At 39.0% G+C, this 22,101-nt stretch overlaps 1 protein-coding gene across 1 annotated transcript; it reads left to right on the top strand.

Annotated features, from left to right (window-relative positions):
- The first annotated feature begins 9,860 nt into the window (after window positions 1-9,860).
- Window positions 9,861-20,763, top strand: PPP4R2 (protein phosphatase 4 regulatory subunit 2). The gene is made up of 8 exons (XM_039389654.1): window positions 9,861-9,949; window positions 10,300-10,617; window positions 15,095-15,188; window positions 16,012-16,049; window positions 16,372-16,446; window positions 16,830-16,973; window positions 17,246-17,514; window positions 18,415-20,763. Exons 1-8 carry the CDS (start codon window positions 9,861-9,863, stop codon window positions 18,726-18,728), a joined length of 1,341 nt encoding a protein of 446 aa, XP_039245588.1. The 3' UTR covers window positions 18,729-20,763.
- Window positions 20,764-22,101: the final 1,338 nt, after the last annotated feature.

Raw genomic sequence — 22,101 nt, 5'->3', positions numbered from 1 at the left:
CACCTCGTCAGCCCAAGCTTAGCATGTGTCTGTGTGTAGAAGCCAGTTTGAGTGGCTTTTGTTTCTGGTTTTGGAATGAATTAGTAACAGAATTGCGATTTACCTGATCCCAGTGGTGCTGCTGAGAGACCTGAGTGAGGGCTGTGAGTTTTGCAGGACAGTGCCTAAGCTGGCAGGTGTAGGGATACAATGCCAATACAGATCCAGAAGTAGCTGCACAGGGTGCACTTTCCTAATCTGGTTTCCCAGCTTTATTGCTTGATGCAGTGAAGATCTGACTGTATTATCTCAGTGTGGTCTGCTGCTCCTCTGAGGTAACCAGGTCATTTAACAGTGATAGTTACACTTACCACGAGTCACAGCACTTCTCGTGTGTGTTTGATTATTTTGCACAAACTGGTGATACCTCGAGCAACACTGGTGTCCTGTATTAGTAGATATGTGGAATTCAGTTTGCTTATGGAAGAACTGATGTATTCAAAAATGCAATTATTCAAGCACCAATTTTATAGTACTCGTGGTAATTTTTCTATGGGTAGCCTCTTATAGAGAGAGTAATTTTAACTTGCTGCAAGTTCAGGAAGACTCTTAAATGTGCTTCATTTATTTCATAATACTTTTAAAAAATGTTGATCCCTGGACTTCTGTTATACAGGTTTATTGAGGAAGTGTCATCTCTTTAATATTCCTGTATTCTATCTGCATCAACTCCAGAGTACTATGGAATGATATCACACCTTTGCCTGATGGGTTATTTTTCTGTGCAATATCTGTTGAATCAGATCACTCTGAACTGTGGTGTGGAATTCCTGCAGGATTTCTACTACAGAGTGAGTGCACAGCATCACTCTTGAAACTTGGTGAACTGTTCTGTCAAATTTGATCTGAAATGGAAATAAATAAAAGCTAAGAACAATCCCCAGAACTGTTAGAGTAGAAGTCAATACGGCTGTCTAAAGTTCAACAGAATGTTCAGTCCTGTTAAAGGCAGATCTGAACTCTGTCAGTGGTTTTGGGGAGGTATTTTGGCCCAGACAATGCCTGTCTGCTATTGATGATCTGTGGTGAGTCTGCTGAAATGCAGCTGCAGTTGCCTTTGGTAGAGCAGAGGGCTACAAATGTTCTTAGGGCTTTTGTGGTTGTAACTTGGGAGAGAAGTCAGATACCTTCCTCCCCCGTGGGCTTTTTGTGCCAGCCACTTAAGTGAGACTGTTTGCAATTCTAAGGTTAATGTGAATGGCCTGGAATTGAAGTTTAAAGATTCAAAATGGAATTTCAAGAGTATGGTTACTGAAATCATGGCACACTGAAATTTCTACAGAAATGAGGCAGATGTGGACTGGGAAAACAGTTGCTGTACCCAAAGTGATTACAATTCTGATTACAGTTCTGAACAATTGTGTTTTACAATTCAGTTACGCAGGAAATATTGTTTAGAAAATTGTCAATCGCATTAAAAAGTGCACGAAACTCAAGAAAATCTAGTACAAAGCATGTTAACAATTTTTTTTACAAAGGTAAATGTAATAATTACACAGAATATTGGTAAAATATTGTCTGGACTAGAGAAATAAACTTTGGGGTAAAGTATCCTGTAAAATATGTGTCAGCAGGAAGGTACTAAGTCTGCATATATTGTGGCATAAGTTTAGTGTGCTTGCCTGAGCCAGTGATTTTCCTGCATAATAGAAAAAAAGAGGTAACTAAATAGTAAAGAAGTTTAGTTAGTACTGCTCAGCTAGGAAGACTTGGGTGATATTTATTTGATAGTTTGTGTTTGTAAGACTTGGAGACCTTTGTAGTTGCTCTGCACTTTATAGGAAAGTCAATATCTGGGGTGACCATTCTACTTTTAATAAGACTTGAGATTTATAAGAAACTTTGAGTATGTGCATAAGTGAGATTATATGGAGAAAAAAAAATCAGTAAGGGAAAAATTTAGATATTGGTACACTGCAGAAGCATATAAGTGGAATAGTTCAGTAAATAACCAGTTTATTCTTACCAGCTAAAGGTGACTAAGTAAATTTTCAAATGGAAGAGGGAAAGTGAATGAAAACACCATCTACTTTTACTTTTGGCTTTCAGTTTCTTTGTGTGCATTGTTTTCTGCTCTGCTCTGTGAAAGCTGATTCTTGAATGAAGAATGTTGTAATCTTGTACTTTTTTGTTCTGTGGTCAGTTTTTGCCTTGAAAATAAAAGAAAATGAAAGGTACTTGAATTTGGCTTTAGACAACTAGATTAAGAAATGTACTTTCTAGAAAATTTTGGAGGGAAAACCTTTTCTGTTCTGTGGGACAGCTGCGTTCTGTTGGAGTCAGCTGAATATTTATCAGCAGAGATCAGAATTAGTCCCTTGATGATTACAGATAGTACTTTAACGTGTTCCTCAGCTGTGTGTTTCCATAACTAAGTCCTAATCTTTGTTGTTCCTGGCAGTAGCCGTAGTAATTTGCAAGCAGTAGAGAGATGAACACTCACTACTGAAGGAGATGAAGTTCTAATGTCTGACAGTTTCTGTGGCTCCTCAAGGAGAGCAAAGACTTAATTTAGGCTGACAACAATCAGTGAGTGAAAATGGAAAAACGCCTTCTGTGCTTGTGGGAAATACCAGTTTTTCCTCTTTGGAGCCCTTCAATATATTTTTAATTAAAGTGAAAGGTAACATGAGGTCAAATCGTACTAAAGATAAAACGTGAGAGCGTTTTAATTTTCCATGAGTTATCAGGTGAAAGGGAACCGGACTCTCCCCCAGGAAGAGTGTTTGCCAGTGTTTTCCTAACAGGAGCACACTGTTTACAGCAAGGCACAGCGTTCAGTAAATTCACCCTGCTGTAGCATCTCAAGTTTTAAAATTGATTGCTCATTCAGAAACACCCATAAAGGTTCTAGCACTTGCTTATGGCTTTAATGTCTGCTTGCCAGAAGCATGTGAGAAACCAGCCTGCATTGGTGCACAGGGGATTTTACTGTGTAAATCTGTTGTCATTGTTTGGAATTTCCCATATTAATCTGCACTGTGTGGACGGTGAAAATAGCAACAGTGTGCAAAATCACGAGGCTAAAATGAATTGCATCAAAATAGTGTTAAAATAAAGCACAGGACGTAAAAAAATAAGTTTAAAATTCAGAGAATATTTGAAGCAAGAGTGGAATTAAGTAAGGTGTGTTCTTCTACCTGGTACCTGAGTGCAGTGCTTAAAGGAGTGACTCTGCTCCCTACCAGTCACATCACACATCTTATTCTGCCTTATCTGCAGCATTAATTTTGTGGTTAGATTAGTGATCTGCTTCACCACCCTGTGTGTGGGATCACAGGAATGTGTGGGAGCAGCAGAGCTGGCTTACCCCTTTTGGTGTAGACCAAGGACAAGGTTAGGTTAGGACGTGATGTGGCAGCACCTCCTGCTCTGCACTGGGATGAGATCCCTGCGGAACCTCAGCACGGCTCAACTCCCGTTAGTGGGAGTTCAGTGCTCTTCATCCCATAAATTTTCAGTGGTACTTTCTGAAAAAATTGAAAGCCATTTCGTTACCCTTAAGCACTCCTGGTTAAGAAGCAATCTTTGTTTATATCATAAATAACGAAATAGTAATTCCTGAACAAAAAATATCAAATGACAACAGGTTTGGGTTTTCTTATCTGTTGGTGTGGGAACTCTGAGAATTGTGTTTTACAGGCAGTCCTTAACAAGATTTTTAGCTTGTGCACCCCTTCTGTGTAGCTGTGTATTCCAGGTATCCTTGGTTGTACCCAGTGTATAGATCTGCAATTAGGCTGTGCTAGAGAAGGGAGGGTTTGATACAGAACAATGGCATAAAAAAGGTGGAGGGAGTAGGCTTTGCCTTCCAGCCCAAAGAACAGAGATATCCGAGGGAAGAGATGAGTGTCCTCTGTCTCCTTTCTCCCCCAGAGCTGCAATCCATCAGTTCTCTGTGCATCTCTAACCACACAGGCTGCTGGAGAGGATCCCTTGGATGTGTGTTCCGTGTGCTGTGCCGCTGCCAGGGAGTCAGGGAGCGGGACAGGCCGTCCCGGGCAGGCTCCCGGTGCTCGCTCCCTGCTGCTGCTCTTTCACAGCCTGGGGGAAGGGAACCACGCTGGGGCCTCTCCTGCCTGGGATAAGTCCTGTGCTCCCTGGTGGCAGAGATGGGCCTTTGATCTGGGAAGTGGCGTATTCAGTGTAGTCCACAATGTTCCTGTTTGGATGCATCTTGCTGTGGAAGAGCATGCTGCAAAGTTTGCTGCCTTGCCAGGGGTTTGAATTGGATGTGTGATTGCTGAGTGCTCTTCATTTTCTCTGCCTTTTCAGTTTCCAAATTATTCTGGAGATCCCATTGATAGACCAGAATAGAAAAGGAATTAACTTGTTTTGGATGAAACTTTAATTTTGCTTTTGACAGCCTAGGGAAATTACTGTGTCTTGGAGTATATCTTCATCTTCTGTGAGCTCTAGAACAAGGCAGGAAAGAGAAGAAACAGTTATTAAAGTTGGCAAGTTATTTCACTTTAAAACACCTGTTTCCTCCTAGCAGGTCTCTGTGGGAGTGTAATCTAAGTGAACAGTAATTGGGGGGGCAAAGGTAATACAAGTGACTCATATCTCTTGTTACATGTTACTTAAATCCCTCAGGGGTTGTCCTCTGGTTCTTTCCTTCTGTATTCTGAGGGCATTGCCTTAAAATCAGTTCAGCTGAACATGAATTATTTGCATCCTAAATATACTAATTTATATTTTTTTTTAATTTCTGCTGTCAGAGAGCCAATAGCAGAAGAGTAGAGAGGGAAGTACTCCCTTGTACTGAGTTCTGATACTTTTTATGGCCTGTTCAATGAACAGAATCAATAGTAGATCTACTTGTTTTCATTTTATGTTCTGTGTGGTGTGTAGCATGTCTCCAAAACAGATGGCATCCTCTTAAAATTTAAATCAAGTAATTTTGTAATGAACTTAAACACTGTGAAATCTGAAGACAGACATTCCACCAGGACTCCTGGGACTCTTCATGTTTTAAGTACATAGCTGGGTCTGTAGAAGCTTAACATCTCTTCAATATAATGTTTTTCTTAATTAAACCTGTAATCTGTGAAGCAATTCCAGAAAGATTTATGAAATAATTGCAGTACTTTCATTTCAGGAGGTAGCCTTGTTTCAGGCACTCTGAATTCTTCCTCCTGTTCATCAGTTAATTTTAGGTTTTGTCCTGCTTTGCTTCCATGGGTCTTACTGGAGTTTGCACCTTGAAATCTGTAGAGTTTGTCTGAAGTGTGTAAGCCATATGTGCTATCTTAGGGTTATGTCTGATGTTTTATTGCAGTTGCTAAAAAGGGAGATGGATAACTCAGTCTGGTTGTCTCCTGCACTTGGGGAGACTTGCAGTCCAACCTCCCCTTCATGTCCAAGCCCTGTGGTGGTGTTGGGAGCAGTGTTGTAGCAAAGCCTTCCAGTGAGCACTAAATGCACGAGAGACCTGTGTTGCTAGTCCAACATGGACAGTTTTCCCTTAAAAATAGTAGGGATTTTCATGTTCATCAGGTCTTGCCCAAACAACTTCGTTAGATGTTTCAGGCTTTTTGCTCTTCTTGTTGAAATCTCATCTCCCAAAGTGAAGATACCAAAGTGGCAAAAGAATCAAATATAAAAACTTGTCCAGTGGTCAGAATCAAATATCAGTTATCTCTGATATACAAAACTAGTGCAGATATTGGCAGAGGCTTCTCCTCCTCCCCAGTAACCACTGTGGTGAGCGAGAAAGCTGCTCCCTCAGTTCCACCAGTACAAACATTTTGAATAAGCAGGAGATAAGGGAATGGGAGAATGTCTTTTGCACTCTGGGAGTGATATGATGAGATTATTTCCATGTAAAATGCAATTTTGTTTTGATATGCATGTTTGGAAGGATGAATTCTATGCAAATTGTGTTAGTACAGACACAATCGTTCCTTGCAGGCAACTTTGTGCTAGTAATTCTTTTAAATCAAAGCATTGCATCAGATTGCTTGACCTGCTTTCTAAGGTGACCCTTGTCCCTTGTTGAAGATACCATTCATCAAATAGAATTGGTGGATTTCTAAACGTGGTTGGTGTTGCTTGGCAAACTTTGATTCATCTGCAGATGGATTAGTTTCAACAGAAAATCATGTAGTTCATGCACAGATGTGAAATAGTTTGCTTTTATTAGAGAACAGAATTATTTGGGATCGTGTTCTTCTGTGTTTCTGCCTTGGCAGTGTTAGGTTGCGCCCCTTGTCTAAATTACTATCTCGTTGTTGTTTTTTATTATTCTTCCCTGTGCAGTGGAGATATTTTTGCTGCCTCATCAACTTTCAGTATCTCAGTGATATTGTAGAATTGTTCTAACTGTAGAATTCCCTTACACTCCTTTGTGGTTTTGTCACAGGGCTTCACTGTCTTGTCTTCACCCAGTAATTTTGACCCCATCCTGGGGCTTTGTGTAGTTGTGTGGGGAACTTCTTAAAAAACCACTATTTATTTGCGATTTTTTTTTCACAGCCTGTCATTTCATGTAATCTCTGCTTGCTCATTTAATGTCTTCCCCACCCTTTTTTAGCCTTTTGTCATGCTGCCTCTCTAATTACATGTAAATCTTCTCAGAACTTGCTTATGTTTCTCATACAATTGGCTGTTTGGTCAGGTGCTGTCTGCTTTCCTGTTTGATTTCTGTAGAACACAGCTGAGTTTCTCTGTTATAGTCTTAATTTTTACTCAAACTGCAAGGTCAGGGTCTGCACAGGGGTACAATATTATGGTGTAAAACATCTTTTCATACTTCAAAGCACAGTATTAGCAGGTGTTAAATCTAGGGCATGGTAGTATTGTTTCTGAAGGTATTTTTACAGATCACACAGTGCTCTCAGGAACTTTTTTCTTCGAGTGGCTATAAAAGCTCTCAAAGTTGCTGGTACGAATTCCCAAGCTGCTGTAGTGGACAGGAAGAGCATGGGTTGGAAGAAAAGGCTGATTATGTACAATGCTGAGTGGGAAGAGCAAGTATTTATAAACAAGCTTGCTCAGAAGAAAGCACAAACAGTATTTTCTCCGTGGCATTTCTTCAGTTTGTTTCTTTTACAGAACTTAAAATGTTTCAGTTATTTTCCAGTGTATAAAACTTAATGAGTTTATTCATAAAGCTGTGTTAGAAGAGTTTTCTTTTGCTTCTGTTTGGCTCTTGATTTAACTAAAGAAGGTATTGACCAAACTTTTATTAGTTTTGGGGTCTCACATTTTGTAACAAAGCAGCCAAAATAGAGATTTTTTCGTCTTAATGCTGAAGTTGTTCTCAGGGAGCTTGTGATACATATGGAAGTTTTTTCTTTTCCTGAAAACAGATATTGTTTGTCTCTTTTGTTGTCTGGCTTCCTAAGCGACCAGTCTTTCAGTGTATGGGGATAACTTAAAATTTGTACAAATGTAGATATAGATTGCTTTGATAACTAGGAGGATATGCTGGTTTTAATCTTAATTTTTTCTGTATGGGCCAACAGTTCTACCCATGGTTTATGAACTAGCTGGTTTTCTCCATGGATGAGATACAAGTGAGTTTGTAGAGTTCAACTGATCCAACTTCGACATGGCATTTTCATGGACTGGTGAAACAGGAAAGGTGACTTTGATCTTGTGACACTCACTTTTGATCACTTCCACGAAGTAAATGGGAACTGAGAAAAATCTTCCTGTCCCTGCAGAAACGATTTTATATTTTTGGTCAGAAGTGGGTTTATTCTTTTAACAACACTGAGGGCAGGGGAAGCACGAGACAGTCTGTGGCTTGGAAGCAGTTTGCAGTTGGAACTGCAGTTACGTCTGAGATCGCACTATGACTGTCCCCCCTGCCTTTGGCCAGTTTAGCTTTCACACAGCTGCCAGTGCAGCCACAGCAGCAGGAATTCACCAGTGCTGAAAAAACTGCTTGAGAAACACAGCAAGGCTGTGCTGAGCCCCTGCTGCTGTGGTTACACTGCTTCTAGCAACAGCTTGCTGAGTTGATTTAAGCTGGTGTTGCTATATCTGGATTAGGCGTAGTCAGGCTTGTGACTGCAGGCTGAGTTTGTCCTTAAACTCTGCTGCCTCTGTCTGCAGCCTGTCCTGTGTCACCTGGTCAGCAGACAATTAGGAAATGTTTTGGAATACAGGGCAAAAGATGCTTTTTATGTCAGTAGTTCGGTGTGTTGCAGATACGAGTTCTTAGCCTTTTTATAGTAGAAGAAATACTAATTAAAAATACTTGAGTTTAAAATCCAAGTGATAGTTTTCTAGACTTCTGCGTAGGGGCAAAATGTTACGTTCTTTGTTTTCTGTAGCTTCAGCATTGTAAAGGAGCTGTGGGTGCTGCTTTTGGGCAGTAGATGGACATTTTTAACTTTGTTGTTGATTTATTTCAGCAACACACCACTGATGGGTTAATAGACTATGAAAAGATAAGTGTTACTATTTAGCAAGAAATAAGTAACAATGAAAACAAAGAACAGCTCAGTTTTTGGAGTGTGGAAATATATCTAAATGGGGTTGTCAAAGAATGTTTAGAATTATAGTGGAATCCTTTTTCATGAGGCAAATAAAGCTCTTGGGATGCTCTGTGGGGAGTAATCCCACTCTGCCATGGGGTTATTTACTGTGGGTTGTGATGTGTTTGTGTATTAAATCTGTGATTTGCTATAAACACTTTGGTTTCATGGTAGGAGCACTGCAGAGTTGGGCAGCTTTTTTAATTTAGCATTTGTGGTAGTAATGCCTATTATTGCATATTGGACCATTATAACATTCAGCTTTGGGTGTAGAAGGCTGATTGGAGACATAATCCAGTGAGGGTCAGTGGTGGTGTTTAATTTATCCAGGCCATTCCCTTTTGGGACCTTGGTATTTATTTATTTATTAATTATTATTATTATTATTCACTAAGTCCTTCAGTCCTGTCTGTTGTAAGGTGCTTAATGGTCCCCCATGAAGGAGAACAGAGGTTTGCTTTCCTCTTCATATTTCTCCCATTCTCACAAATTTATCATTCCTAATAAAAGATGGGGGCTTTGTGTTTGGGTCTCTGTAGATAAACCTGAGCTGTGTTTTCATCTCATAATTGCTATTCTGAGACAAAGGAGAAAATTAGGGCAAAGATCACATGGCACTGCTTTTCTGGTGAAAGGAGGTTGATATGACTTCTTTGGCCTGTAGTTTGAGATTTGGTTGTACTGGTGCTGGAGAAACAAATGTCACCATTTGCTTGGGTCATTCCCAACACAGATCGTGGTATCAGCCCCACAGAAGGTCAGGTGTTTTGTAGGATTGAAAATGGTTAGGCTACCAAAGGCAGCCTGTTGAAATAAAGCCTTTGGCAAAATAGTTTTATATCTAGTTTAATATTTCTTTGAGCAGGAGCTGAAGGGCTGTCCAGGGGCTCACATTTTATGCCTGTTTGATTTGAGTCTGTTCCTACCAGATTGTGTATGTTACAGATCAATGTCAAAGATCATTTTCTCTCTTTCTTTATTGTTGGCTTGTTATTCCCTGTTACTGCTTTTTCTCTACTAGCATCTCCATCCTGTGAAAGCTCCTGCATCAACAATAATAGAATAAAATCAATAGTGAACTAAATCAGTTGTTTTCAAGTTGCTCCCTGTGCTGCTCAGACATGAACAAGCTGGAGGAGGCCCCAGGTGTCTCCTGTGGCTGTTGTGTGAGGCAGTGGGGGTAGAAGGAAGCACTGTCCCACCTTGTCTGTTGCAGGGAGAGACCTTTTCTTGAAAATTTCAAATTATAGAATTCTGTAAATGATAAAACTTGAAGCTGAAAGGCAGAAGGTAATTTGGAAACATCTTAATAGATTACTTGCTGTCGTGGGAATGTTTATCGGGAGTCAAAGTTGTTTTGCTGAGTTACTCATCAACAAGTGCTGTGATACAAAACATATTTGCTTTTTTGAGAAGAAGAGGTACTGATAAATGCTTCTAAGGTGCACAGAGTTACAAAAGGCTTTTAGTAGCATTTTGTAAAGGAAGGAGATAATGCTGTGTACAGTTACTGTATGGACTTCTTGTTTTGGTGTGGTGGGGTTTCTCTTTTATTTTTCTTTTTTTCCTCGACCTGTTGTGAGCTCAGTGAAAACTTGAAGCAGTCTGTAGGTTCACTTTACACTGTATAGAACACATGCACATGTCACATTCAGGTTTGCATTGTCAGTGGATATTGGTTCTTCAAGGAAATGGTTTACCCTGCTGTTAACGACTTGTGTTACATTGTTGTACTATAATTGTTTAAATAGTTATCGTGCTTTAAATTCAGGAAGGAAAATAATAGTGCATTAGTTGCCTTGTTTATCTTAGAACTGGCATACCAGAGTGAATGTTGTTATGCAAACATAAACTTACACTGTTTTTCTTTGGGTTTGGGACTGACTTGCATATGTCTTAATTCTTGTGTTTTTTGCAGGGTTCAGTGGTCTCAGTTTAAAGGCTATTTTATTTTCAAACTGGAGAAAGTCATGGATGATTTCAGAACCTCAGCTCCTGAACCAAGAGGGCCTCCCAATCCAAATGTGGAATATATTCCCTTTGAAGAGATGAAAGAAAGAATCCTGAAAATAGTCACTGGATTTAATGGGTATGTATCCTTTGTTTTCTAAAATCAGGATAACAAACTTTTTTTCCCAGTTTTTAACGTAGTAGTTTATATTATCTGTCTGTGATTGTTCATTTTGCTTCCTGAAATAGCTGAGCAGAGGCAAATATGCACCTTGGATACATTACAGTAGTTCCAGAACCTTATTATTTTGTCTTTGAAAATGATGACATCCTGTGACATCATTCACTTGGGTTTTTTCAATGTGCAGTTAGTTTTTAAACAATGCAGTTCATCGTATTACTATGTGCATTTAAGAGGTTAAATAGATAGTAATGTCAGATTTCTTTCAATATATTTTGAAATACCTAATGGAAAGAAGTCTTCTGGTCTTGAGTTCTCAATTGTTTTGTGGAGGTTCCGTGGCTTTTGAAGAACTCCTGCTCTCATAAACAGGGTGGGACCAGGAGGCAAAAGCGTACCTGGGTTGCAATTGTTGAATTATTGCAGATTCAGATTTATAGCTGGGGTGGTACTTACTAATGAGGGACTTGGGGTGTTTATCTGTGCTGATAGTGTCCTAGATTAAAGTGTATCTGTGCCCTTTGCTGCTTTCATTATTTTGGAAGTTTTTATTTCCTTTCAAATAAAGCTCCTGATTTTTTTTGTCTTATTTGGTGTGTCTTTTTTAATACCTTGCATAGTATTTTTGTTGTTTCTAAACTGGATTAAATACTTGCCATAAGCTGAGTCATCCTGTTTGTGAGGCTTGGTGCTTGTTAAGAAAAATGCTGGAAGTCTTTCTCAGCATGTTAATAAATGGGGATGTTCCTAATCTTGCCTCCCTGTTACACTGAAATTTCAGCTTTGGAGTCGCTACTAACACATCCTTAGTGTTGTATTTTGACTCTATGTTGATAATTTATACTGTCATTTCCATACTACTTCATTTATTTGCAGTTTAAGTGTCTCACGAGTCAGATCTCCTCTTCCCCCTGCAGTTGCTCTCGTGTAGGAGACTTCTAAGAATGTGAAATTCAGCTTGTTCTCAGCCACCCAATATTTATACCGGGCTACTTCACTGCAGGAATTTAAAAACAAACCTATCCTTTATGCTCAAGTCTGCCTCTCTCCCGCCTCCCCCAGCTTTTTGTTAATGCTCCGTTGCCCACAGAATGGGTAATGTTCTCCCAGGGACAGCTAATGAATGGGCTGCTGTTATCTGCTGTTGTTCCCAAGTGTACCGAACAAACCTCTGGATGGCCGAGTCTGGAGCTCACCCTGTGCCCTGTGCTATTTTCATCCCCCGCTGGAGCTCTCAGGGAGCTCAACTTCCTCCTATCTTGCAGCTCCCAGGCTCTGAGGCAGCAAACTGCACCCATTAATTACCTTAAAGAAAGTAAAGATGTTTCAGATCTGAGGTTGTAGAGTGGTTCATTCAGTAAATCCTGTGACCCCCACAGAGACGGTGTGGTTGGGAAATCTGAATCTGTTACTTACCAAAAAGTAACAGCAGCAGGTTCTGGGTGGTGTCCTCAGGTATATTCAGCATCTTTAGAGTTGTGGATGTCACTTCAGGGGACCAGAGCAGAGAAGGAGGCTCCTTGGTGTGACCTTATTGGAATGTTTTTATTAGTGTTTGTTTAAAAGAGTGAAGGAAAGAGTTCATTAAAACGAGCAAGTTTTTGAACAACTTTTCTGTTTAGAGTTGAAGAAGTAACAAATAAGGAATGACCACTGTTTCAGGGTCTTTGTAGCTGAAGGGTCTTTCAAAGAAAGCACAGACTGGCTTTTTAACCTGTCTGTATCTTACTTGGCATGTTGTCAGAGGCTTTCAGAGCCAGATTCTCAAGCTGTTCTTTACAACTGCTTTGGAGTAGGGACTTTTCAAGACTCGCCATTTTTTTTATCCTATATTAGTAAAACAAAGTTCCAGTATAAGTTATTGAGGACATGTGGTGACAAAGAAGTCTTCACAGCATGAGTAAAATAGATCATAATCCAAATTTTCCTTTAAGTATATTTTTTGCTACAATTTATTATAGCTTATAATATAGTTATAAGTAATTTTCCTAGATGTCTTCTGAATCCTATCTATGCAATGAATTTTTGGTTTGTAATTCATTCTGAACTGTAGTGCTGGAAGTGCAGTTTTGAGTGTGTTTGTATAGAATTTTAAGTGGTTACCTTAAGTAGGCACATCAGGACTATTCATGCAGCTCATGTGCTGAACTAATTAGATTTCTGAGCATTTACAGTCAATTCTCATACTGCTCACAAACTTCTACATTGGTGTTCCTGTATAGATTTGCACCAGTTTAAGTTACTTCTATTTTAAGATCACTTTGTTAAAGTATTTTAAAGCAATAATTTCACCAAAAAGAGTTCCTGAGGCAAAGTTTACTTTGGGTTTTGCCAACTGAAAACATTTACAAATGCTGAAGGAGTTCCCTGCAAAGATTGTGATAATGTGACACCGGGTGCCATCTGCTGCTCAGAACACGAAGTTCAGTCTGCTCTGGAAAATTTTGGAGGGAAATGAACTGGCTTTTGCTTTTGTTTGAACTTTTTATAGTTGAGAGTAAAATACAAAGGCAGCTTTTACTTCTGGAGTTAAATGCAGGCTGCACACTCCTGAATTTGCTTATTCCCAAGTAAGACAGAACTGGATTGATGTTCCAAAATACTTCATGTCACAGCATTCCTGAATTACATGAGGTACAGCTAAATCCAAATTGGCCAGGCAGTGATTCCCCAGGATGTCTTATAGGTCTGGCTGATGGAAAATAATTTAAAATTCAGTGTATATTTTCTTTCTGAGGAATAAATCAATTTTGAATTTAAAAATAGCAAAATCTCTTTAATTATGGACTTCTCAACCCAAACCCAAAATGGCCATCACAAGAAACAGTAGATCAAATTAGTGTTGTATCTATGTGGAAAAGTTAACAGATCAAGTAAGTTCTTTGTGACTTAGAGTTGAGAACTTTGGTAAAAGAAGGCACTGCACAGAAGCTCAACATTATGAATATGGTTGGACTTGATGATCTTAAGGGTCTCTTCCAACCTTGATGATTCTATGATTCCATGAAGAATTTGGTTGTCAAAGATTGCTGGTTGACCAAGAGTTGCTGAAGACCAAGGGAGGGGAAGTTAATGGTGACAGAACCATTGCCGAGCTTCAGAGCCTTTGTGTAATAAACTGAATTAAAAGGAACACTTGTTCCTGTGGTTTTTTCTGTTTTGTTGAGGATTAGAATTTCCTCAGTAACATCATGTACAGGCAGTTCTGAAAAACATAATTAAATTGTTGATACTTAGTCACTCTCTGATTACTACTTGCTTTTAGTTAAAGTGAAGTGTCACGTGGGATGATTAATCGTAGCTGTGCTGACCTGTTTGTGCTGAGCTGGGGGCAGCTCTGTGCATCTCTAAGATGTGGCTTTTTAGCTAATGAACAAAGCTGGAGATACAGACTATGTTAGCTAATGAAACAGGCTGAAAACACCATGTACTGAGTTCCTCAGGAAATAATAAAAGGTGAATTTTGACAAAAATCGACAGTATAGGGATAAATACACACATACATGTAAGTCTGTATTGATACTGCTCTGGATCTGTTGTATTGCCATTCAAGAAATGGTTCTTAAATATTGTATTGTGCCAAATATTCCTCTTAGATAAATTTTTAAAATGCTTACGGCTTCATCTTGAACTGTAAAAATGCATGATTCTTTATTGGTTTACTGAAATATTTTTGTCAGAAGTTTGTTAAAATGTGACACTGAACTTGGGATGAAGGTGTGTGACATCTCAGGTAAATGTCTGTAAAGCATTGCCTGTCTGAAAGGTCAGGGCTGAAATTCAGTGCAGAATTATCAAACCCCAAAATGTGTGAATGTGGTTCTTGTGAGTTTATACATCACTCTGAGTTTAATGATTAAATTTTTAAATTAAATTTTATTTATTAAATTTTTCCTGATCTGTTCCCTGATAGATAAGTGCACTGTCCAGTTGTGGCAAAATAGAGTGTTTGTAACAGCTGAAGTATAATGGTTGTGCTGATTTCAACATTTAATGCTTTATCTGTAACTGTGTTTTGTAAAACATGAAATAAACTACGAGTTGAGACTTTTTTAGCTCTAGTGTGTATGACTCAAATTTGTTTTGAATCAGTTACCATTTCTGCTCTGTGTATTGGAATAATACAGTCAGAAACTTTACTGTTCATGACCTGATTTCCTTTTTGTTGTTTTATTGAATCCTTTGAGTTGTGGGATGATGCATTTAGGATTCTGCCTGTGTTTTGTGCTGCTGAGCACAGAAGACAGAGCTTTGTGTATGAGACAGGAAAAAATAAAGCCTTGAATTACCTCCCTGTATTGCTGATAGTAACAAATTTCACTGCTGTTTTTGTTCCACCTTCTCAATTAGTGAGAGAAAGCAGTAATGTTGTTGCTTCTTAACAGTCATACTTGTGAAAATAAAATTAAATTGTTGTAAATCTATTTCATTGCAGCATCCCCTTCACTATTCAGCGACTCTGTGAGTTGCTGACAGATCCTAGGAGGAATTACACAGGAACAGACAAATTTCTAAGAGGTGTGGAAAAGGTATGTACTTTTCTGAGAGAACACAGCTCCACGGTCCCAGCCCCCACTGAATAACTTCCCAATTGCTCCCCACGGTCTCGTGGTTTCACTGTGGCTCAGAGTACAGCCCATGGCTGCTCTTAAGTGTACGAGTTTTTGGACCTTTCAGCATTGAAAAGCAGTTCTAAAATAACTTAAGACATAAAAATAAATCTCAGGGCTGCAACTGTTGTGTTTCCTAATCACTGTGCAGTACTCCAGCTGTAGTTTGTGGAGGGTGTATTGCCACTTTTTATACTGAGTCCTAGTTAAAAAGAATCAGCTGAAATAATGTGAATTTTTGGATCAGGCATTTCCTTCCACGTTTGAGTTCAGAGTAGACCCAGAGGTGAAGGGGAAGGGAGGCCCCTTCCCCACAGTGTCTTCTGTTTCAGTATTTAAATCCCACAGTAGAGGACTGTGCCTTCAGAAAAGCACACAGATGTCATGTATTTTATAACCTATGTCGGAATGTGGGATTGTTCAAAAGTCAGTAACAGACTTTCAGGATGTGCTTCCACGTAGGATTTTTTTAGCATTTCTGAATCCTTTGTTTTCCAGAGATCCTTCAGTTAAAAATTACAAACACCTGGGCCTGAGGCTTGATGTGCTGGTCTTGTTAAGACAGTAACCCACTTCAAAAAATACTGTATTTTAGTGTAATTATGGCCTGACCTGGTAAGAAGGAGCAGAGATACTTTAACAGATATGACCAAAATCCTGTAACTCTGAGTTTTGGGATGTTGTCAAGAGCTGAAGCTTCTGTTTCTGAACTCTTGATGTGTTTATTGTTTGTGTGTTACAGAATGTCATGGTTGTCAGCTGTGTATATCCATCTTCAGAGTGAGTATAATCTCCTTTTCCGTGAAACTTCAAGTTTGTGTTAGTAACAGGGAGAGTGTGTGTGTGTGTGTGTCTGATGTATTTCTCTTGTTGGCAGCAGTTGTATCTCAAGGACAGACATACAGAGTTCAGATTTGGTTATCAGTAGCTGAGTCAGCAGCAGGGATGGCGTCTGCAAGTGCAGTAATTTGGAAATGGATAAGTGGAGAACCCCTTGGGGACTGACAGTGGGGGCTGTTTAAGTTCGAGGGGTGGGGAATTTTGTGCAAACAAGCTTAAAGTAATTTATTCCTAACATTTTGGTTGTTGTTTTGTTTCTTAGGAAAAATAATTCCAGTAGTTTAAATCGGATGAATGGTGTTATGTTCCCAGGAAATTCACCAGGGTACTCTGACAGGTGAGTTTAGTTCCAGGAGATAACTTTTTCTGGATCAGAGCAGGGGAGTTCTGAAAACAGGTGGTTCTGATCCCAAATAGGTAGCCTATTGGGACATGTTACATGGAATAGTGGAGGAATGGGGTAGAGGAGGCATGAACATGCACACTATGTACTCTGTATTTTGATCTCTTTGTAAGCTCATTGTTGAGAATTTTTTTTGTTATGTAAATTCTTTATCATTGTACGCGAGGAATGTTTTATTCAATGTAAAACAGCAAAGCACCCGATCTGTTTGTTTTGTTCTGTTGAATCTTTTAAACAAGGGTATAACTGCTTTCTGCCAAATAGGAAGGGATTACTTTATTGAAGGCTGGGTTAACTTTTCATTTTTATTTTTAAAGATCTAATGTAAATGGCCCTGGAACCCCCAGACCAGTAAATCGAACGAAGGTTTCGTTGTCGACTCCAATGACAACAAACGGTTTGCCAGACAGCACAGAACATAAAGAGCCAAACTTGCAGCAAACAGAAGAGAAGAAACACAGGTTGGTCAGGAGGAATGTGTTTTGAGTTTTTATTATTCTCAGGTTTTTTAACTTACATTTTTAAAATAGTTTAAAAGAGACTGGCCATCCAAGGGATGCATAATGGAGTCTTAAATCAGAAGTGATGGCTTTGGGGTTTTGTTACAAATGAGTTCTACTGTTATCTCTTATAGAGGGTTTAAATTGAAGTAGCTGCTACTATTTTTTAAAGTCTGACAAGATAGAGAATGTTTTTCTTCAGTAAAAGCTACAGCTGCTTTTCTTGCTTACAGTGAATCACCAGCAGCTGAACCAGAAGGTGCTCAGAGCACCCCAGTAAAAAATAAGCACTCTGAGGATGATCCCGCAGAAGCAGAAGGACATGAGGTAAAAAGACTTAAATTTGACAAGGAAGGGGAAGCCAGAGATACACCAAACCAAACTGCCTCCAGTGAAGTCTCTTCAGGCATGGGGGAAGAGACAGAAGCATCCTCCACATCTCAGGATAAAGAAAAAGATGCTACTTGTGCCAGACAGCACTGTACAGAGGAAGAGGAGGAAGGTACTTCAGATTTATTGTCTTTGTGCATTTTCCAAGGAATTGGGATTTTCTTTGCTGGAGACTGGTACTGTGGGATTGCTGAGTGCCTCCAGTTGTGCATAAGGATGAGCTGTTTGTACTTCAGTTTTGCATAATTGAGAATTTCTGTTATTTCTGTTTCCTTTTTCCTACAACTCAATTTAAAACTTACAAAATGGTACAAATGGCAGTAAATTAAATCAGGGTGACAATGGTGTACCAAGAATTCAAGAATCCCTCCTTTAGGGAATCATCAGGGGTTCTCATCCCTTCCCCAGGAGTGGGGTGTGTCATACCTGTGTTTGACTGTCTTTAATAATAATATAAATTACTGAAATACAGGTAAAAAGTTATGTTCTTTCACTGAGGAGACTGAGCAATAATCTCTCTACATCCTATTAGAAAAATTACCTCACTCTAAGCACCTAAATTAAAAAAGAACTGTAATTAAGAGACTAATTTAGGTTTTTACATATTCTCCAAATTTCTCATTTTTTTTTCTTTTTTTTTATGGTGGCTCATACATTTGTAAAATTTCCCTTTAGATCATAATGGCTGTAGAGTTGAAACAGTCATGTTTTCATCATTTCCAGAAGACTGTTTCTGAAGGCAAAGGAATGAAGCAAGAAGAAGTCACTTGTTAGATGTGTCTTTACCCACTGAAGCTTAATTAAGTGATGCTTCCTGTTAAATAAAGTAACTGGCTTTTGTTTTATGGTATATTAGCATAGTTTGGATGTCCTGACAAAGGTGGCTCCTGATGAAATCTGGGTTTGTCTGTTTTTCCTGTCCTTGGCTGTGTTGTGGAAGTGTTGCTCAGCACAGCTGGGCAAGGGTATGTTTAAAAATGCTTCAATAATACTGTATTTTCCCTATTTCTAGAGTCCTTCATGTCTCCCAGAAATGTTGGTCCAGACAGAAAAGATCAAGACAAAGACACTGAATCCTCGGGTGTGACCGAAGAGAGCTCTGAGGAGAACAGTCGGATGGAGGAGTCCGACCAGTCGAGGGCAGAGAAGGATTTACACTCGGATGACAGTGAAATTAGTGGGTCTGCCAGTAATGGAGCTGACTGCAGTGAAACAGAAGAGCTGGGGTCCTATGCTAGTGAAACTCCAGAAAATTCCTCAGAGAGCCCGATGGAAAACAGTGATGAAGCCACAGAAGCTGCAGATGAACCTATGGAGCAAGACTAATTTAAATAAACTTAGATGCAGTATTTTCCATAAGGCTCCGGTTTTACACTGTATAAATAATTTTATGTAATAAAGTGGACCTTTAGTTTTACAAAAAGAAGCAGGTTGTAAAATAAACTTCTCCATGGATTGAACCTTGAAAGAGTTGTACATGATAAGAACTGTGAATACCAGCTCCTTCAGGTCCTGCTTACCGCTGAACTTTCGTTTGGTCAAATCAGTGGTTTGTGTATAGTTTTTTTTATTTAGAATAAAAGTTTTTAAACTGGAAGGTAATTAATTATAATTTTGACAACTTTTTTGGAGATCACCACACCTAGTTGTATGTAAGCAAGAAAGCTTTTTGTCTTGTCTTTTTCTGACAGCTATAGCAGTTACTTCATATTTTGGTTACAGTTTCAACATTTGACATATGAAATAATGGGGTTTCAGGCTGGTTTCCAGATTTTTATTTGAATACACACTATGGAACCTTCTGTTGTGTGTTTAAAATGTGTTACATTTCACACACACATCTGTATGCACGCATGCACACCTGTGTGTACCCTCGCTGTTCTAAGGGGGAAAGGGTATATTTTTCTGTTTCTATAAAAGATAAATACAGCAAATACTTTTTCTATAGGAAAAGACTGAGTTCACCTCTCAAGGCACTTTGTTTTGCCTCTGGAAAAAACGAAACAAATGAAATCTGGCCCATATGAAACCCTGGAAATACTAACATTGTTGAAAACACCAGAGTAAACACATTCCAAGAGAACTGTTCCAATGACAACATTTTTGTACACTTCTGAGGTGCCTGAGTGAAAGGAGTTCGTTTATTTATGAGAAAATGTGCTTTATGTTGAGAACGTCGTAATTAAAACATTAGCTTAAACTTTTGTAGAAGAAACGTTTGAAAATAAGAAAATATCTGGGAAGAAATGAGCAGGTACTTGCCTTTTTTGAGCTTCTTGGAGCTTTGTGAATATTGTAGAGGAGTCTCAGAATTACTTTAAGGTTTGCAGATGGCATCGGTCTGATCACACCACTGGATTGGAAGGATGGATACGTGACCCTGGTCATGTACCTGAGCTACAAGGTTTAGGGGTGCATAGAAATCACCATGATTTGTATAACATTTTGGAAGTGAACTAAATATTTTTGAACATGCTACTTTGACAGCCAGTGTTACGTTTTTTTCAAACCAGCTCAAAGCACAAACTACTGCTTTAAACTCAATATTTTCCAGTTCCCATATTTAAAGACATGCAAGCTGCAACCTCCCAGTCACAATTACTGGCTGCCAAATTTATACCTGTTTCTTCAACTGTACCTTTTTGATATTTAGAATTTTTAAATTTCTGTAAAGTAGATTTTTTGTAGATTGTAATGAGTGCTCACTGCCATTGTGAAACGGTATATAATTGTATAATTTCTGTGTGTAAACTGAATGCTTGGGCTTTCAATACAGTATTCATATAAAGCAATAAATATTAATGTTATGAAATATCTGAGTACATTTTTATCACAATTGTCCCTCTTTGGTTTTAAGTTCACGTACCTGAAGTACAAAAATGACCTCTAAAATGCATGCTGATAGATTCTTGTACTACATGGTCTGCTTTGTATCGTTTGGGGGAGATTTAGGTTTTGATTAACACCAGAATTAATTTGGCTCGGTTGGAATATTTATAAAGTTATTTCTTGCTGATGTTACCTATCAAGTTGTGAGCAGACAGGATTCAGGGAGATGCTTGCAAAAAAAAAAAAAAATCGTATTGATCGAGATCCCCTTAAAGAAGGAAAATTGTACTTTGACTCATTTTCATTGTGCTGAAGGGTTGGATGTGTGTTATCAAACTAAAGGACTGAACCAAAATGATGAGATTAGGAAAGTTTAAGACTATAGTGACATCTTTACAGTTCTTTTTTTTTTTTTAAATATTTTGCCAATGAGAAAATTTTAAGATTTCTAAGTTCAGAGATTTCTGAAATTTTCTTTTAGATTGTTTATTTGTGACGATATTGTCAATAAACTTGTTCTTTAAGCACCTGTGACCTTTGCAGATGTTTGTTTTAGCAGCGTTAGTGCCACTCCTGCAGAGACCTGCAGAACTTTGAGGTATGGATCTGCAGCTTCTTTTAATGGCTAATGAGAATGGAAATCGTGCTTTAACCTCACAGTAAGGACCTTAATCCTAACTGTGCACCTACATTAAATGAGATCTGCTTTAAATTCCCACACACCCCAGGGCGTGTGGCTTCAAACTGCAAGAGAATGGGTTAGATTGGATATGGGGAAGAAATTCCTGAGTAGTGGTGGTGAGGCCCTGAAATGGATTTCCCAGAGAAGCTGTGACTGCCCCGGCCCTGGAAGTGTCCAAGGCCAGGTTGGAGCAGCCTGGGATAGTGGAAGGTGTCCTGCCGTGGGCAGGGACAAGGGGGTGGAACCTGGGTGGGCTTTCAGGTCCCTTCCAGCCCGAACATTCTGTGATCCCATGATTCTGTGTTCCTGCACACAGCCAAATTCAGCGTCCTACTTGTCTTCCATAAGGAAACGTGTGGTTGAACCCCAGAAAACCAGGCAGCAGGTGCTTTAGAGCATTCCTGGGTGTATTTCCTATTAAAAACTGTTATGTGGGACCAGAATATAAATAGAAAGTGAAATGGAGTTTAGTTTTCAGAGTACAAGCTCGAAGTCAGCCCTTAATTCTGCTCTTGATATTTAAAAAAAAAAAAAAAATTAAAAATTACTTCCTTGTAGTATCCAAGATGCTCAGTCAGCCTTGATTTTTAAATCTCAGGAAATGCTTGGATGATTGCACTAGGGAGAGCTTTCTACTACAGCATGGATTTGGGATTTCTTTTGTAAATCCTCTTGGATCTACTGCTGGCTTCAACAAAGTGAACTTCATTTTTAATATAAGAATAGTTCTGTGGGTTTCTAAGGCAGAGGCACCTCTGCAGCACTGACTTGTTTTTAAACATATCAGCAGGAAATGCTCCTGGCTGGAAGAGTAGGTTGGAATTGCATTTCAGTTTATGCCTGGCCTGGGGGATGCAGGAAACAGATGAAAAATATTTCTGCTGCTGCTTCAACCTGTGAGAAGTTCTGTGTGTGTGGTGGTTTTTAGTCGAGCAGTTCTCTGAGAAGCTGCATCATGATAGTCCTGGGTCTGGAACAAAAAAAGAAACAAACTTTGATTTTTAGCTTCTCTGTTAATTGTATGGGGGGAGGGGAATAAAACCAGAGCCAAAGCCTGATAGAACCTTAATTATATGAGTTTTCTGTTGCAATAGTTAAGTGGCAACACAGTGATTTATTAAAAAAAAAATAGATTTTTCCCAGAATGGATGCCTTCTATTGACTTCAACTGTACAGAACACCCTTCTG

The sequence above is a fragment of the Pipra filicauda genome, unplaced genomic scaffold (genome assembly GCF_003945595.2).
Source record: "Pipra filicauda isolate LSUMZ 115617 unplaced genomic scaffold, ASM394559v2 scaffold756_size108762_pilon, whole genome shotgun sequence".
NCBI classification, from domain to species: domain Eukaryota; kingdom Metazoa; phylum Chordata; class Aves; order Passeriformes; family Pipridae; genus Pipra; species Pipra filicauda.
This window is presented reverse-complemented; position numbering and strand designations above follow the sequence as displayed.

Excerpts from the sequence above, each read along its gene's own strand:
- PPP4R2 (XM_039389654.1), top strand. The coding sequence starts at position 9,861 with ATGTTTATCGGGAGTCAAAGTTGTTTTGCTGAGTTACTCATCAACAAG. Across the intron at positions 9,950-10,299 it reads TGCTTTTTTGAGAAGAAGAG|GAAGGAAAATAATAGTGCAT; the intron begins GTACTGATAAAT and ends CTTTAAATTCAG. Across the intron at positions 15,189-16,011 it reads TTCTAAGAGGTGTGGAAAAG|AATGTCATGGTTGTCAGCTG; the intron begins GTATGTACTTTT and ends TGTGTGTTACAG.